Source organism: Typha angustifolia, chromosome 9 (assembly GCF_048772165.1).
Source record: "Typha angustifolia cultivar Huaian chromosome 9, ASM4877216v1, whole genome shotgun sequence".
NCBI classification, from domain to species: Eukaryota; Viridiplantae; Streptophyta; class Magnoliopsida; order Poales; family Typhaceae; genus Typha; species Typha angustifolia.
This window is the reverse complement of record NC_133247.1, coordinates 338,447-356,904: the sequence shown is the minus strand read 5'-3', so window position 1 is coordinate 356,904 and position 18,458 is coordinate 338,447. Positions and strand designations below refer to the sequence as shown.

The following is an 18,458-nucleotide window of genomic DNA, read 5'->3' as shown; positions in this document are numbered from 1 at the left end:
TATTATTTTGGGGATTTTTCACAGAATCTTTCCTTTGTGCATAAATGCATCTTAGACTACCCTTAGATGACAAAACAATTAGAGTCCGCTCCAGCTCCATCGAGAGACCAATTCCAATTCCTACCCCCAACTCCAACTCCAACTCCAGTAGTAGAACAATGTAATACTTTATGCTAATACCTTGTGACCAACAGAAATTTACCACTCTCCTTGTTTATATATATGTATATATATATGTATATAATGTGAAGGAAGAGATTTCGCATAAAATTGCCGACGGTGCACAAACGCCGTTGACACGCTTTCCGAATACCCTTCTGCTGCTAGGGTTTTTATTTAGGGGTTTCTGTCTTCCTTTCTTCTCCCACGGCCGCCATGAATGGAAGAACATCTGGCGGAGAAGCCCTCATCCCCTCCTCCGTCTCCTTCCTCTAGAGCCGCCGCCGTATCCAAGATCGCCGTCGCCCAGATCTGCCTCGGCGCCGGCTACTCCGCCGCGGAGCCCCGGGCCATCAACGTCCTTTCTGACATTGCGGCCCGCTACATCCAAACCCTCGCTCGAGCCGCCGCATCCGCGGCCAACGCCCGCGGCCGCACGGACGTCAACGTCGTCGACCTCATCCGCGGCCTCGAGGAGCTCAGCATCTCACGTGGTTTTACGGGAGGCTCCGATCCGACGAGGCCGCTATTGAGGTCGGTTTTGCTAAAGGAGATGGCGGCGTTCGTGGCGGCGGTGGAGGAGGTGCCCTTCGCGAAGCCGCTCCCGAGGAGGAGAGGGGAAGGAAGTGGAGTTTCGAAGAGGGTTCCCAGCTTCGCGGAGGTGGGGAGGGAGCCGCCGCTGCGTCACGTGCCGCGGTGGCTGCCGTGCTTCCCGGAGTCGTGGGAGGTGTTGAGGAAGAGAAGGGAGGTGGAAGAGGAGGCGGTGGTGAGCGTGACGACGAGTGGTGGGGAGACGAAAGGGGAAAAATTGCGGGGAATATTGCCGCCGGAGAGGAAGAGTGTTTGGTTTCGGATGGTTCGGAGTTCGAAGGCGAGGAAAGTTGAGGAGAACGGCCAGATTGGACGAGTAGGGAACTGAACGGATGCTTGCTTTTTTTTTTTCTAAAAGAAAATTAAATTTTCTGGAGAAAGGATTCGAACCCATGATGCGGCAGCAAAAATAATATTGAGGGACGCCAGTGTTACCAACTTTACCGTGTGAGATTGTGAAGAGATTTAATGACGATTGCCATGTTTCTCATATTTGATAAGGGATGTTGGAGTATCTCATTCTATTTACCATTAATAATATTTGGTAAGGCATATGTTCAAATAGCCAACCGGATCTGACATCAGTGACATGATGATTAAACCTAGCATATCCTACCTGAAATCTCCGACGATTATCTTAAAAAAGAGGAAGAGAGGGAGTTCAGAGAGAGGAGCATAAGTGGTTGCCAAGCTCAGTGCCAAATGCAAGATGACGGCTATGAGAATGGAAGTAAAAATAACCTTGCTTTGATATATCCAGAGAGAATAGAATATGCTAATTTCTCTTCTCATATCTTCCTTTTTCTGTCTTTGGAGAGAAAATAAACCATGTTTTATGCTTATTGCAAGTAAACATTGTGTCTCAATCTATTGTGCCTCCAGATTTTCTTCATCACAGTCAAGTTTGGGCCGAATGATTGCCAGGCAAACATGTAAAGGTACTAAACCTATAATCCAAGTTTTTAAGAAATCAGTCCCAAATATGATGTAATCTGTAATCGTTATAGTAATCTTTTAAAGGCCTCTCAGAGGATAACAGATTTATTCGTAGGTCAACGTAGATAAACAAGTACAACATCTAGAAAACAAATCATCGCTTGCTTTCAAATTTGGGAAAGGTATAGCAGCCTAGGGTTAGGTGACTTGCCTCACCTCATATTCGTGACAAATTCTCAAAGGGCTGGCTTTAGAAACTGGCCTCTCTTCAGACCATAACTCCAAGTTAACAGTTCCAGCTCCCCAGTGCACCATACATTTGCTAACCTGACTTACTTCGAAGCGATTAATCAAACTCAAACCTGCACATCTGTCCACAAGCATCCATTCCCCTGGGGAGTTGCAAAGACAAGAGAGAAAGAAAATGGTAAAGACACAAACTGATCAAAAATAATGATTATTCTACTAGACAATGTCCTGAAAAATAAGAAAATTTTCTTATGATAGTAATAGGTTGTGAGTTAATAAATATTACCATTAGGGCGGATATTTCCCTCAAATGATTGTTCTCCGGATTCCGGAGTAATCTCATGAGTTGAACCATCAATTGAATTGAAAGTAACAATAACTTCAGTAGGGTGCAGGAGGGTGAAAGTGGGGTGCACTCTCAAACACACCAATCTTCACAGAGAAATAAATACGAACAACATTAGCATTCTGGCATCAACATTGCAGGCAAGCATCTTAAGTTCTGCAGATGATGAACTATACTACATATTAAAAAGATGGCATCCTTAATAGTAATCAAAGCAGGGGAAGATTCAATTAATTGACTCCGACATAATAATCCACGATATTCTGTTAGCTATCCCATCAAATTAAACAAGCAAAAATATTTTGATAAATGTCTGTTAATAAAATGGAAAGGATTGTGCTATTTTTTATGTATATGTAACTTGGTCACTTATTTGAAAGTAAATTTTAGAATAGAAGCATGGTGTAAATTAGTTGTTATAGCTGTACTAACCTTGAAAAACCACCAGAACCAGCTCCAACATTTTGTGCTATGATACTAGAGTCGATCTGGAAAATCTTGGGGTCATCTTTCAGAATAGATATCTGGCGCTGGAGAATCAAGCCACCACCAATATCCCCTTCCATGCAAATTGATTCCATCTCTCCTGACTGTTCAAGGTTCCTCCTATAAATCCAGTCATTTAATAGTTATTCTTTCCAGAACTAAAAACATGAAATCTCTCTCCCTACATATGTATATATATAAACTTCATTGGCATTGATCTTTTAGGATAGTACTGCTCTAAACTAATATGATGCTGTAGCACAAGAGCAATCAGCCATTTCATGTAACAAAAAATTGAACAAATGAACATGAAAAGTCAAGCATCATACCAAACAACTTTATACTCTTCAGAGAATCCAGCAGACCGATATTCAGTACCACTATATTCTTCATATCCATCAAGTTCAATTCTGCTGTGAAGCCACTGACTACCTAAATAAGATATCAAGAGATAGAGGAATTACTAGTTTTAAACAAAAAAATTTACTAGTTTTAACATAAACTAAAAAAAGAGTAGTATCACAAATTACCTGAAGGGAGATGCACCATGGAGATAATCCGACCTCCAATCCATGGCACCACTTTAAGAGTCCACTCACCACTCTTCAAATCAACTGGGGTCTTCGAGAGCTCAATGCCCTTCTGTTTAGAATGGTCATCTACGTCGGGAATATGCCGAATTGTTTCTGTATATATTCTTAATATTATTGTACAAGTATAATACTATAATGATAAACAACTAAAAATTTATAGCAGATGTGCATTAAATTGATTGATAGGGAAATGATTATCGAGATCAACTCTGTTGATCAAATTTTGCACTACATAAATTTGTTGCAGTCAAATTTTGCACTATATAAATTTCTATGACTGCCTTGGGATTTCAATTCTCCTTTAATGAGGATTGGCTTATGAGAGATTGGATTAAGAAAAAAGATAGTCAAGATAACAAGAAAAATGATTTTATTCTTGCTATCATTGCAAATTCCCTTTAACATTTATGGAAAATGCGTAATGCTTATATCTTCAAGGAATTAAGTCCTTCTGTTAATTAGTTTTGGAGGAATATGTTAATGATGACAGTTAATTATTTTCAAAATCTGGATAAAGCAAAGTCCATCTTTGCTAATAGTTCCAATGAAAGTATATGGCACCCCACAAGCCCTAGATCAATTAAGATTAACATTGATGGTGCTTTTGATCCTAGAATCAAGAAGAGTGGTGGTGGGGGTGAGGGGTTTATCAGAGATTCTAATGCCTATGTTTTAACAGCAGGTGGAAGGCCTTGTTATGGCATTGAAGTAATATATTCAGAAACAGGGGCGCTGAGAGAAGCCATAATCTCTCTAAGGAGATTGGCCTTCAAGATGTAGTGTTTGAAACTGACTCTCAGACGCTGGTTAATCTGTTTAGGTAGAAAACTTGTTCATGAAGGCTTAAAAAGTGTTATGGAATATTGCTACAAACTGAGCTCTACTTTCACAAACTTTAAAATTCAGCATGTCTATCGAGTTGCAAACAATGCAGCTCATTGGTTAGCATGCTATAGTAAATATGTAGACTTTACATTTTGTTGGGATGGTTCATGGATGTCTGAGTTCCAGACCATTTTGAATGTAGACGCATTTGGGATGGGTGCTTCCTAGCATTGTTAGAGTGTATTTTGAGCCTCTGACTTTCTTAATGAAGTCTTTTAATTAAAACATAAATAAAAAATAAATAAATCTGGTGGAATCATGGAGGATGGGCTAATACCTAAACGTCTCTTGCACTGGTTTTCACTTTCCAATACTAAGTTGGACACCTCAGATTCAGAAGGGACTCTAATCTGTATTTGTTCTCCATCAATACCATGTGAATTTATCTGAAAATTAAATCCAACATAAAAGGTTAAGTTATAAAAAGCCATGCTATCACATAAATAGCTTTATTGAACTAAATTTTGAAAACAATACCTTGGCACCTCCTCCAAGTAATAAATGTACATGAAGGACACGTTTCGGTCTTTTTCGTGATCCTTCGGTTTTGTATACTTTAACAGTCACCACAGAAGAATGTAGTTCTGCAGCATAATGTGTCAAGAGAAAATCCCCTTGAGTGTACTCATATCCATCCCCATCATCCTCAAACAGGACACCTGCTGCTTTACCTGAGGAAAAAACACTTATTCTGTCGGGTTGAAGTGCTATCGCTTGCGAAAGAACACTAACATTCAATAATCAATACCTTGACTTCTGCTCTTTTGCACTAAAGTTGAGAAAGAAGAAAACAGTTGTCACATAAAAGTATGTATCAGCGCAGAACTATTTTTCCACCCATGATTCAGATGCATATTAATGGGATCATCATCCTCTGGATATCTAGGACCTGGTAGTAACTTGTAGGTAAACTTCTATTGGATGCAAGAAAAAGTATATAAAGAAAGCCATCCAATACAATAGGGGTGAGGAAGACAGGAAAAGTCAAGCAAGTTACCCCAAATGTTAGCATATCCCACCTTGCCATTCAGCTTATCAAACCAGGCTTACCAAATAATTTTTGATCTCTCTGGGAATCTCTCTCAATTCAAATATTAAAAAAATGGGTTGATGTTGTTTCGCTGGTTCCTACTAAAGATCTCATCTCAACTGGAACTTTACATCCAATCCACAATCACAGACAAAATATAATAGGTGCACCCACATATCTGGAATTCAGTAACTTCTCAAGGAAATATTTGAATTTTCTTGCCTTGTGTATTCTCAGTGCAAAACTACTTTGGATTCAAGGAAATGACAAATAAGAAACCAAAAAACAAAGAGACAATGCATATGCTGGTGAGAATGACCTAGGCAGTTTGATTAGTCATCTACCTTCAGATATAAGATCAGAACTAGGTCGCAAGTTGGGTTTTGTACAGATTGGTACTATACTACTATGTCTAAAGCAGACTGTCCATTTAATGAAATCTTATGGAACAAAACTACCCAGCAACTACTCATACATCTTAACAAGTGTGGCAGCCAACCAGCTTATCACAGGATCAAACAGTTAAAAGCATACGCTGAAACAAACTTATAGGAATAAGGCAAAAAGTTACCATCTTTGTCTAAAGCAACAATCAGTGATAAATCATCCTCCACATTTGCTTCACCAACGTGTTGAAGAGGAAGGCCCATGGGAATTATTGCTCCACCTTGTAAGTACAGCACTGGCAGATCCTAAGTAATGTATCAAAGTTTTGGTAGAAAAACAACAAACCGGTCAGTAGAAGTAAAATTTTCCTCATTGTGCAACATATTATGATCAACTTACAGGATGTGAATCTCCAAAGTCAAAAGGTAGCCAGATGCCCCTTGGCAGCACATGTGACAATTCATGCGCCCCTTTATCTGGTATAGTGCTGCCAATATCCACCAAGGATATAAAAATTCTTGCTGAAGATTTAACAAAAAAAAAGAACTTTTACACTAATATTGCTACCATAAGCTGCTCAACAAAATAGTAGCAAATAAAAATGTCAATCATATTTATCATCTTTGAAGAATATGAAGAGATCATGTCCAAAGTTAAGAGGTAAAAAATGACAAAACTGAAGTTCAGATATATATTAGCAGTACCTGGAACAAATTAGAAGTGGTCCCAATAGAAAAGAACTTTCAACTGTTCTCAATTTTGAATCCTGTGGGTCTACATAAGTAAGCATGGAGTTAAGACTTAGCTAATCATAATATGCTAGAGTAAACAGAAACAGAATTAGTTTACCAGCAAAAAAAGCAGGAGCTGCAACAGGAGTACCCCTTGTATGAGCCATATAAAATAGTGTGTATATATGAGGTATTAGCCTATACCGTCTCAACAAGGCAAGGCGGCATACTTCTTCACACTGTAAGATGTCAGAGTTGAGTCAGAGATAAGTGCTTTGGAGCAAGAACTTAAAAACATCACTTTTCTTCCAAGAGGAAATATGGGAGAGAGATGGGTTGCCCAGCTCTGATTTCTTAATGGACTAGAATACTTCACTCATGGACACTTGTCTTCTAGTTTCCGAGATATAACAAAACAAAAACTAAACACGGATAAGCGGTCTTGAAGTACTCATAGGTAAAGACATACCTCTTCTCCAAAGGACCATGGCTCATGGTCGATGGTTCTAGCTTCAGTATGCCCACGGGAAAAAGGAAATAGAGAACCCACTCCCATCCATCTTCCAAAAAGTCTTGGTGTTGCATTTCCAGCAAATCCACCAATATCGGGCCCTGATAATGGTTGACCACTTAGCCCCTGGTCAAAATACTAAATAGTGAGAACTAGTATTAGAAATATAAACAAACCAATATTGATCACTCTACAATCTCAGCAAACTCTGTAGAAGCAATAGCTTTATAACACATCTTTATGTTATAACGGCATAGTGAGGTTCATTTTATGTATAAAGATTTGATAGGAAGCAACTTTCCAAACCTGAAACAAATGAAGAGCATTTTGCAAGTAAAATTCTATATGTTTTAGAATATTGTTAGGAAGCACGGCGGATATTGTTAAGGGCATAAAAACCTCCACCTACCAACTGAAGAACCATAGATACACTCATATGTAAGTGTTCCCAGGTAGACAAGTTATCACCAGTCCACGTTGCAGCGTACCGCTGGCTTCCTATAAAACCAGCTCTGGTGAGAACGAAAGGCCGTTTAGTTTTACTAGCCATTTTCATTCCTTCATATGTTGACCTTGCCATCAGCATGCCATAGACCTGTATAGCTATAAGTTAGAGCGTGATACTCCGACTTAGAGACAAACATAGGCATTAATGAATTAAATGTCAACAGAAGTAAAAACAGCATCAGCAACTTGGTGGCCAACAAGCCAAAGTAAACAAGTTGAAAATTGTAATTCTAGTTGACGGCATTAAAAATATGCTGCATTCTCAAACCAGAGAAATGTTAATAAAAAATTACATTGTGATAATATGAATGATTTTGGCAACCGCCAAGCATAATATCTCCTCTGTGAATGTTACTTTCTGGCATTGTTTTGGTCACAGTCTGCAAAATAAACAATATGACTTCAAATTCCTGCTTGCAGAAAATATAAAAGATAATATCAGTCTTGGAAGACTTACTTTGAAAATAGCAGGCTCATTCATATCATTCCATATCCCATCAACACCATTAGATATGAAGTCCTTTACTAACCTAGCCCACCATGAACGTGCTTTTTCTTGTGTAAAATCAGGGAAAACACAAGGTCCTGGCCATACATCCCCTGAGAAAAAGGGAAGAAAGTAGGAGAATAGACCTTGCAACTCTGACCCTATTAAGTTGAATCAATTGAGAAACCTTACCAACATAAGGTTTTCCATCTGCTTTTTGAACCCAAATTTCACTTTCTGAACCACTATCATATATATGGTAACCCTCTTCATTTTTTATCCCTGGGTCAAGCATCCAAATTGCTTTAAAACCAATTGTGTGCAGATCCTCTACCATAGATTTTGGATCAGGGAACCGTTCCTGCAATATTATGGGATATCATAATCTGCATCTACAAAGTAACCAGAATCTTCAGACCATGGAACATGAATAAGTCATCGTCAGATGTTTAGAGAGATTCATTCTACATAGGAACAAAGAGAAATTGATGGAACAGAAAATAGGACAGCCTAAGTACAATTGCATCTGCAAATATGCATACAGTAGGACTGGAGATGTGCAGTTTCATAAGATCATATACCATTTATCTGCCTAGCTTTCACTGTCTATGGAGACAAAATGTGCAAAGAGTTGGGTTTGGATTAAGGATTATGTCCTCTGCATGACTAGCACTCAAAGCAACAGAATTATAGTTTGGGGATTATATAAATTGATATGTCGGAGCATGCACAGTATACACAAAAGTGTCATGAGTTATGACTCATCAACTTACAAGCATGCTTGTGAACAAATAAATGCAGCATGAGATACATCATATTGTATTTTGCAACAAAAATCTGCAGGTAATTTGAACTCCGTTTGCTACTGATCTATTCAAAACAGTTTGACATGGATTTCCATTCTAACCACATCATATTGATTGTGAAAAGATCAAGTATTAATGTATTATAGCTTCTCAGTGCAGATCTGCTATAAAATATTTTTACATATGCTGAGTTTCAAAGACAATAAACGAAAAACTTACTTGGTCAAAAGTGAAACATCGAAAACCATCCATGTAGTCAATATCCATCCAAATGACATCACAAGGTATGGATTTTTCTCGAAAAGTTCTGGCAATCTGTCAGACAAAATTACAATGTAAAGTTGCACGAAAATATTATCACTGATATAACATCAGGATAATAAGATGCAATGTGTAAAGATGATTATAGTAGTAGCTAAGAAGTACCTGGAGAACTTTTTCAGCTGTATCATAGCTCCAGCGACATTGATGATAACCAAGCGACCATTTTGGAGGCATTGACAAAGTTCCTAAATATCACTGTTGTACTCATTATCTAGACCAACTGATAAAGAAAGGTATATTGTCATATCAACACTCTATTTAACAGAACCTTGAAATGTCTTGCACAAAAAAAAGGCCAAAAACATCAATTGAAAAATACAAGGCACTTTAGTATACACAAACTGCAAAGTAAGAAAATATATATTCGAAACAGAAGCAGTACTGGTAAGACTTCTCTACAACTTTATTGCTTATATGTGTATTACCTATCAGCATAATGACTGTCTAGCATACCAACAATAATGGTACAATTTCAGATTATCAGCATGCGGTTCATGTAACAACGTTGCACTTGAAATACTTCTGTATTATCTTGTTAACCTTGCAGAGCATTTAACTGAGTTAATTTATGAAATGTTCTTATGTTATTGATAGAGAACCAACTACTGATGCCACGGTATTTAATCCAAATGCAAATGAATAAGCCACTCTCTTGCAAAAAAATCTAATACGACAAAGTGCATTTCATGTAATGTAAGAGAACAAAAGCAAACATGACTAAGACAGATTCAACCATATAAAAGAATGATATAAGCTGTAATGTTTTAGTCAACAACCAGTCCATATTGCCAAAAAACACAGAAGTTTCATTAGGTGAAGCCAATAACATCATATTCATTCACTGAAACAGAGTCTAGAGAATAACCAATCGCATGAGACAGGGATATCAGGACTTCATTAGGCGACTCAAATGGACCAAAAGTAATGACCGGGTAGGCAGCTGCAGCAGTGAATTTTACAGTAGATTCTTCCCTTAGATCAATCTGTTCAAGAAGCCGTTTTTACTCGAGCATCAGAGTAACACAATACAGAACCAATTCGGTGGCAAACTAATGCAAACAGAACCATCTACATACCTCACAACGCAGAGTAGTGTCAGCAAGAACCCCCAATGTCCTTCCATCTGGAAGAAGCGATAGTACCCAAGGGTGCGACTGGTACAACGACGTGGTTCCTGGTCCATAACCCCACGCATCCGTGTTCCATGTGAATATCTAAGCATCACAATAAATTGTCAAAATTTAAATTAAAAAAAATCCCCAAAATATAAAAGGTGTCGAGATAGATAGCTTACACGCTTCCCCGTTCGCTCAAGCTGCCCGCTTACTTCCCCAGTTCCATAGTGAGATGTTCCAGAAGGAAGCTATCAAAAGGCATATGAAGAATGAGGATCATTTCAAAATATCGACGACAACAAACTTACTGTACTTGAAATTAGGGACGAGAACCGACCTTGATCACAACCTTCTGGTGTCCAAGAAGGCACTCAAATCTCGGAACGAACTCGGGGACCTTGTGAATCATGATCGGCGTCTCCCTAACCTCGGGATCCACGAACGAGAGGCTAGGAGACGCGGCATCCCGGTGACTTCCCGAGCAATCAAACCGGAAGACACCCTCTTCAAGGATCGGCTCGAAGGCCATCTCTCCCGAGGTGGCATCCGCCGCCATCGTTCCTTCGTCCATCCTGGAAACCAATCGTCGATCGATCCAAGCCCTCGAATCGACGGTCCTCCCCCTGCGCAGACGCGAACACCGCAATCAACTACGGTACAAGGAATCCTGTGGCCAATCGTAATGAAAGGAGGAGGGGAGAGAAATGACCTCCAAGAGAGGAGATGGGATCGGGGAGGATTTCTAGGAGATGGGAGAGGAGAGCTTCTTGGCCAATGGCGGGGATGGGAGCGGGAAAGAAGAGGAAATGGAAGTGGAAGTGGAAGTGGTAGTGGCACTCGTGGTGTTGTTCCAGTAATAGTTTTTAAAGGCATTATTGGGAAGAGGATGATGAGCTGGAGCCCGGAGAGGTTTATTAAAGAACCCAAGAAGGCTTAAAAGGTTGAGATCGGATTCCACTCGAATTCTCTCTCTACGTCTCAGCGATGCCCACGTGGATGATATTCTTTCCCTTAAGGCCGCCCCACCCATCAAAGAAATTGTCTCTCTCTCTTAACTCATGTAATAGAGAATAATAAGGGTAAAAAGGTAAATTACGTAAAAAAAAAGTGGATAAAGAATATCTGTTATAAATATTAGCTAAAAGAAGAGTGGTTTATTACAGCTCTTCTACTTGGCAGGGCTCTTGTCTTGCCCCTGTGAGCCTTAGGCTCATTTTGCATAGGAAGACTGTAAATAATAATAATAATAATAATAATAATAATAATAATAATAATAATAATAATAATAATAATAATAATAATAATAATAATAATAATAATAATAATAATAATAATAATAATAATAATAATAATAATAATAATAATAATAATAATAATAATAATAATAATAATAATAATAATAATAATAATAATAATAATAATAATAATAATAATAATAATAATAATAATAATAATAATAATAATAATAATAATAATAATAGCTGGAAGAAGAAGAAGAAGAAGAAGAAACTCTTTTATGTTTCGACTCATTTTTTTTGTAATAATTTATAAAATGTTGGTGGTGGTGATGGCATGAAAAGAACGCATCTGTACATTTAAATTGGAAATGATATCCTACAAAAACCGTTCCAAATAATGGACAGACCTAACCTTTGGGTTTGGTACTGCCAAGTCCATTTATGCCTACTTAGACGCATGGAAATAGTCCCAATTCGCCTTTTTTTGTTTGTCTAGAAGATCTATTGGGTTGCGCCAGGGCTGTCTAGACCTTACTCACCATCTGCACCTTGGACTTGATTCTCTGTATCCAAACTGCGGCGTTGAACCTTAAATATATTTGCCACTTTTCTTTTGTAGACAACTACTTTGAGGTTAACGTCTTTAGTTTGCACCACATTACACCTGAGGGATAAGATATTGAGTTTTGGGTCTCGAAGAAAGATTTGCTCGAGGTGGTTCTTGCAGTTAGTTGTTCATTGGCATATCTGGAAACGTAAAAATAATGTTATTTATGAGCCGACACCTAAGATTTGGAACTACGCACTAGCTCTCTCTCTCTCTTTAGAATATTATGAGTGGAAGCCGTCTAAGGATGCAAAGCATAAGCTACAAAATCCCTTTAATTCTGTGGGAACCCCAACCCCAACCCCAACCCCAACCCCAACCCCAACCCCAACCCCAGGGTGGGCAAAAACTAGATAACGATGGATCCTTCATTGGATCACATGATTTAAGTGGCTTGGGGACCGGCAGTCTAATGGGAGTCGTCTCATGCAGGAAAACGGTGTGCACCAGGCCATGGGGCCCATCATTCCTGATATATATATATATATATATATGTCTACTTACAAAATAGTAAGATTATATATTTTCTCATATTATTCGTGAAGCTAATCAAACCTTTAATTGGCTTGTGAACCTAGGGCAATCTCAAGGTTTCGGCGGCTAATCAAACTTTTTGTAACCGTGGCAGCTAAGTAAATAAATCTTTTTACTTTGATAAAAAAAAAAAAAAAATTCCTACAAAACCAATATGCGTTGGAACAGCAATTGAGAATTATTTGTGGGAAACTGACTCTGAGGTCAAAGGAAAGAAAGATTGCCACTGTGTTTAGGAGTGAATATGTCTAATAGTAATCCCCATAGATTTGATCGACTACATAAGGAAAGAAAGATCCACTCAAACACAATGCATAGGAACTGGAGAGGTGTATACAGCAGTAGGAAAAAAAAAATAGCTTTCCTTTTAAAAGGGTTCAGTACTCATTAGCTCCTACTTCAAGAAAATTCTTTCTTTTCATTAAAATAAAAATAAAAATGTGACTTCTTTGAGATAAACATGACATTTACAACAAAAATTCGATCCATATATAACAGAAAGGTAAACAGAAAGAGAAAGAACCCATGCTCCCAAGTCCAAAAAAAAGGAGAGAAAAAGCAGTTGTTACAAGACAGCAAACATTGGCAGATTCTTACTGACACAACAAAACTTGCTTGATGTTTACCAGGTCTCTTTAGTGTTTGATCCCCTCTTTGATCATAATATTTCTCCACTTATCTTTCAGATCACCAGGCAGACGAGTTCTGTGAAATACATTCCCTCCAGATTCCAAAATTTCTTTCCATGGAACAAGTCCATTTTTTAAAGCAAATTTCTGCATCCCCTCCTGCATTTAAAAAAGAATTTGTTTCATTTAGATGCTTTAGAAACAGCACGATGACTTGTAGTGTCAGATATCAATAAAAAATGGAAATGCAGAAGAAGACAACCACAAAAGGATCATCTCTCCGACCTTACACAAAAGCACCGGTTTGTAGCATGCACATCAATTATGTATAATGCACTAACCTTTGTATTTTGAAGAGAAAATAATTCATAGTAAAACTTGTTAGAGCTGTTAGCAAGTAATAACAAGATCAAAGGATGCATACTCTTAGAGCTTCTTCCTCCTCTGAGGTCCAAGGAAGTTTGGTCCGCCTTCCAGAAGGGATCACTGGATTTGAACTAGAAGACAGAACAAGTAACAAAAATTTCATTGCAGCCTTAATCACAAATTGATGCCTTAAAGGCATAAGCACTATTTGGTAACTACTGTAGATCAACTCCAAAGATTTCATGAAAGTTTGCAGACAAAAGATACAAGATATAGCTAATTATAAATAACCAAACACTTAATCAAGTGGACTGGTGGGAGAAAACATTAGTATTGTAGAAGGAAAAGGGTACCGCAGATAGACTAGAAAATTATTAGGATAAATTCATTTAGCAGCTTAATCTTACTGAAGCATATTGCTATTATTTTGCAAAAGAAAAAAAAAGAGAAAAAGAAAACTAGTCTTGCTAATCTACAGTTTCACAATCCAAATTTTTTAAAAGTCTGTCAAAAAGAAACCTCTTTACAGAATGTATTATGAACCAGAGATAAGAGAAAGCAGAGAAATACAGGGGAAAGAGATCTGGTTCTGCTATGTATCACGAAAGCATAAAAGCATGATACAATCTTCTTCTACGTGATCGTGCATATAACAGGTAACAACTATTGCTTCTATCTGTTCTCAATTGCTTTTCTCTGATCAGAACTTCTGCTCTATATAGGCACACGGTAATGGAGCACAAAGATATTCTTTGGGTAATTTGATTAAAGAATTTATATCCCAGGACAGTCATGCAAATCTCTTTAGCAGCATTTATGATAGTTCATATATTACGTAGTAGCTAAATAAAAGTATAAAACAAGCTGTCTAACATAACTAAATACTTACTAGCGCTCAGGCCGAGATACACGTTTCCTATTCTTTCTGGGTGAAGACTTGTATCTCTTCTGGTTTTCAACCATTTCTTGTGGATGATGAGTCTCCACTGTATCTGTCTCTCGTGATCTTCTTTTGAGATGCCTCTCGCTGTTTCTTGATGGCAATGTTTTGTTACCAATGTCATCGCCAGCAGCAGTTTGTACTTGTGGAGAACTTCTCAATTGTATTCTGTTCCTTGATAGTGATGTTTTGTTGCCTGTGGCATTGTCAGGGGCAGTTTCTACTTGATCTGAACTTCCCAATTGTTGATTATTTATATGGTCATCATCTAAGCTTTTTTCATCATTTTGTTGAACTCTGAAAGCCTCATACCTAGCTTGAGATTTATCAACATCCTTGAGGGATAAATCACCAATATTGGCTGCTGAATGCGGTTCTGCATGCTGTGGTTGCTGGTTCTCTGCCAGCAGATTTTGGGTGCTGTTCTGAACAGTAGATGTACCTCCAGCATCCATCCTTTTGTCATCTAATTTCTGTATGTTAATAGATGCATCATAGCCCCCAACTTCACCGCCAGGAGCATTTTGTACTTTAAGAGAACTTCCCAATTGTATTCTGTTTCTTGATGGTGATCTTTTGTCGCCAGTGGCAATGTCAAGAGTAATTTCCACTTGATCTGAACTTCTCAGTTGTTTATTAATTATATGGTCATCACCCAAGCTTTTTTCATCATTTTGCTGAACTCTGAAAGCCTCATAGCTACGCTGAGATTTATCAACATCCTTAAGGGGTAAATTGCCAATATTGGCTTCAGAATGAGGTTCGGTCTGTGTTGGCCGCTGGTTCTCTGCCAGCAGATTTTGGGTGCTGCTCTGAACAATGGATTGACCTTCATCATCCATCATCTCATCACATAATTTCTCTAAGTTAACAGATTCATCATATCCCCCAATGTCCTTCTCCAAAGATCCAGCAGGCTGCTTGTCTTTATTACCAGCAGTTTCCATTTGCTGGTGGCCCTCCGCTTCTGTGTAACTCCCATCTAATCTGTTACCTTGATGCCGACCAGAGTGATCATCTAAATGATGCCCCACATCTTTTTGAAAACTTTCTTGATGTCTTCCAGGTGATTTCTTCTTTCTATGACTTTCGATAATATCTTTACCTACAAAGGCTGAAAGGATTTTCCTTGCTTTTGAATATGCAACAGCAGCTCTTGCATATGAGCAAAAGGGGCAGTAGAAGAGGCCGGTTCTATCAAAACTAACCGGTGGGTCCAAACAGCTTTCATGAACAGCGACCAGACAACCGTTCGCTCTGCAAGTCAATAATTCACCAGCTTTACAGCATTTTAAGCAGAAACTTTGTTCTGTACAATTCCCATAGGCAGAATCATGATTGGTTTGCACTAGAGAATTCAACATGCGGTGCTTCTCAGTAGCAACCATATCAGCAGACTCAAAATCATAAGGATCATTATCAGAGTCCTCATCAATTGGCTGCTCTGGTTGGACACTCATGTCACCTTGGAAATAGTCTTTCTCACCAGAACTGGGATTTACTTTCTCTCCAGGGTCATTTGGAGATGCATGTAAATTCATATCAGAGTTGGTAGGAGTTACTGTATCTGGAATTTGTCCACCTGAGCAGTTTTCATTACTGTCTTGGTTTATGATGTTCTTCACAGCTTCATGCTCACCACTGGCATTGCATTGTGGAAGATCTTCTCGGTCATGTTTGGTCAGACCACTATGTTCCTTCAAGGAGGAAAGAATTGTACTGGGGCCCTCCAAAATAGATTCTTTCAACTGAATGATGTAGACATAAGGAGGGTAAGCAGTATATCAGAAGCAGGTCCTTCTGTTTGTTCTTATGTTTTAGATAAAATTCTGCATACCAGATCAAGGGAAGATTTTGGCATGGTAGCCCTCTTGTGGAGAATAAATTGACGGATATAATGACGGAATCTCTGGCGACTATTCCTTTCCGGTTTATGCTTACCTGTCACCTACAAAAGATGATGGATCACTTCCAAATCAGCTAAGATAACATTCAAGAGACACTGAGTCAAGGAAACTAACATCCAGAAGTTAAAAGAAATATGGAGGGGAAAAAAATTTCCAAATTGTTGAACTTTTGCTACATATGCATGCACACAGAGTAGAACTGTATAAGTGAGAGTTAAATGGAGATATTTTACAAAAATAAGCAGAGCAAGAAGATATCATATAGAAAACTTGCCCAAAATGATAACTTTACGAGAAAGAATAAAAGATCGCTCTTTCTTCCAGATAGTCCCAGAGAAACACTTCTAACGTTAGAAACAATTACATGTCATTTAAAATTTTAATAAAGAATAATGGCAAAAAGAAAAAGGAAAGAAGAGAAAAAGAACAGCAGAGCAATCTAAATACCTTCCTCAGGTAGCAGCAGAGAACATCCTCGCTGGATCGAGAAACATCGATCAAAGAACGCGACCCCGAAGGGAGATTGGAAGCCTCTCCGCGACTCCTGCCCACACATTTCTCCAGATACCTCAACGCGACCTTCTCCCGCACCTTTACCGGGGCATCGGAGTAGAAATTGGGCAAACTAGAGATAATAGCTACAACGAATTCGAAACCGTGCCGAATAAGCAGCAGAAAAAACTGGAACAAAACCCTCGATATTTGAAATTCCCGTTCTCGTTACCTTGGAGGATGGAGGGGTCGACTTGCTTTAGGTCGGCTAGGGTTTCGACGACCCAGTACCATGGGAGGGCGCTGGAGGAGACCATCGGAGGAGAAAGAGGAGAGAATTGAGAGGGGGGAGTGCGTTAGGGTTTTAAAAATCGCTTCTTGATTGATTGCTAGGGAAGGAGTCGACGTGGTGGACAGTGCACACGGCGGTGTACGAGGCAAGCCTCCGTTTGAAATGGGCGTGTGTGGGGGAATAGGAAACGGAGGCACATCCAATTTTTTAGTACCCGATACGATATAATAGGGTTCTCATGAGGATCCGAATCCGATAAAGAGAGCCGGCCGATACTTAAATCTCTGGTCCTTTTGCATTAGTAGCCCTCGAAAATCTGTTATTATTGTTAAGTTTTCTTTTTTATTTTTTGGCTGAATAATTTGAGGTGAAAAATGCAGATATACCCAAACTCCTTAAAAAGTTTTGAAGGACAGGGATATATATATATATATAATCTTGCAGAGAAGTTGAACTAATTAGAAGTAGAAAGATAATTAAAAAAAAAGGTTGCAGTCACATTGATTTCGTTTTCAAATATTGAGAATTGTCCTCCAAGTAAATCCTAATAAGAAAATTTAAAGAAGAGAACAAATAGTTGTTGGATATAGCCAGCCAGCAAATCAAATCAAATCAAATGAAAGAGCCAGCTTCCTTCCTTTATTTTTAGAGCGCTATCATGGCCAGAGTATGAAGGCTATCCTCATCAGACGCCGCATTTGATCTCCTTCCATCTGCCATCCTCTCTCGGAATAACTGGAGAGCTCGCCGCCATCTCTGAGTCCCCCGTGCCGGCGTATCGGAGAAGAGGACGCGGTTAAGCCGGAAGAAGAAGAACCTGATTGCAAAGACCATGTCAGTATACGATCCCCTCGTCCGCACCGCTAGTGGAAGCTTGAGCAAGAAGAACCACAGGAGAGCAACATGGAGATGGCAATGCCCTCCGCTGCTTGCGGCCAGGAGCTTTAGCTTCAGCAGTACAACAAACTCCACTGCCATTCCCTGTTCTTGGCCAAGAAAAAGGAAGGATCGATGTACTGCTTCATGTACAAGTCCTTTCATTTAAGGATCTCGATAGAGGTGCAAAATTATTTGGCTTGAATCATTGCTAAAGCTTTAATCAACTCTGCAATCACTTGCATTATGGGAGGCAATAAAGGTGCAATGAAGACAAAAGCTAGTATCCAGTCTCCATGCAGCAAGTTTGGCAACTCATATATAGTCTAATGACCATTGCAGCGGTATATGTTTTCTTCTGATAATAATCATGGTGGAAGGGAAATAATTGAACCTTTTTTTTTTTTCTTTTCTTGGAACACCTTCAAAAGATT

The 18,458-nt window shown here is 38.8% G+C and overlaps 3 protein-coding genes across 3 annotated transcripts; 1 reads left to right on the top strand and 2 right to left on the bottom strand.

The window, feature by feature from the left end:
* On the top strand, positions 1–1,589 carry LOC140766494 (transcription initiation factor TFIID subunit 8-like). The gene has a single exon (XM_073105868.1). The coding sequence runs from the start codon at positions 380–382 to the stop codon at positions 1,076–1,078; it is 699 nt and encodes a 232-aa protein (XP_072961969.1). The 5' UTR covers positions 1–379; the 3' UTR covers positions 1,079–1,589.
* Positions 1,590–1,760: 171 nt separating this feature from the next.
* Positions 1,761–11,038, bottom strand: LOC140766493 (uncharacterized). Its single transcript, XM_073105867.1, has 23 exons — positions 10,853–11,038; positions 10,481–10,766; positions 10,323–10,391; positions 10,105–10,242; positions 9,894–10,011; positions 9,131–9,213; positions 8,924–9,019; positions 8,091–8,259; positions 7,869–8,011; positions 7,705–7,791; positions 7,314–7,499; positions 6,863–7,030; positions 6,512–6,632; positions 6,367–6,436; positions 6,062–6,149; positions 5,847–5,967; positions 4,723–4,916; positions 4,523–4,631; positions 3,298–3,453; positions 3,097–3,199; positions 2,714–2,887; positions 2,222–2,367; positions 1,761–2,078 (listed from the first exon to the last, which is right to left on the bottom strand). The coding sequence occupies exons 1-23, from the start codon at positions 11,014–11,016 to the stop codon at positions 1,885–1,887; spliced, it is 3,183 nt and encodes a 1,060-aa protein (XP_072961968.1). The 5' UTR covers positions 11,017–11,038; the 3' UTR covers positions 1,761–1,884.
* A 1,898-nt stretch (positions 11,039–12,936) lies between these two features.
* LOC140767260 (uncharacterized) lies at positions 12,937–17,330 on the bottom strand. The gene is made up of 6 exons (XM_073107108.1): positions 17,089–17,330; positions 16,812–17,002; positions 16,295–16,405; positions 14,407–16,205; positions 13,576–13,648; positions 12,937–13,310 (listed from the first exon to the last, which is right to left on the bottom strand). The coding sequence occupies exons 1-6, from the start codon at positions 17,171–17,173 to the stop codon at positions 13,158–13,160; spliced, it is 2,412 nt and encodes an 803-aa protein (XP_072963209.1). The 5' UTR covers positions 17,174–17,330; the 3' UTR covers positions 12,937–13,157.
* Positions 17,331–18,458: the final 1,128 nt, after the last annotated feature.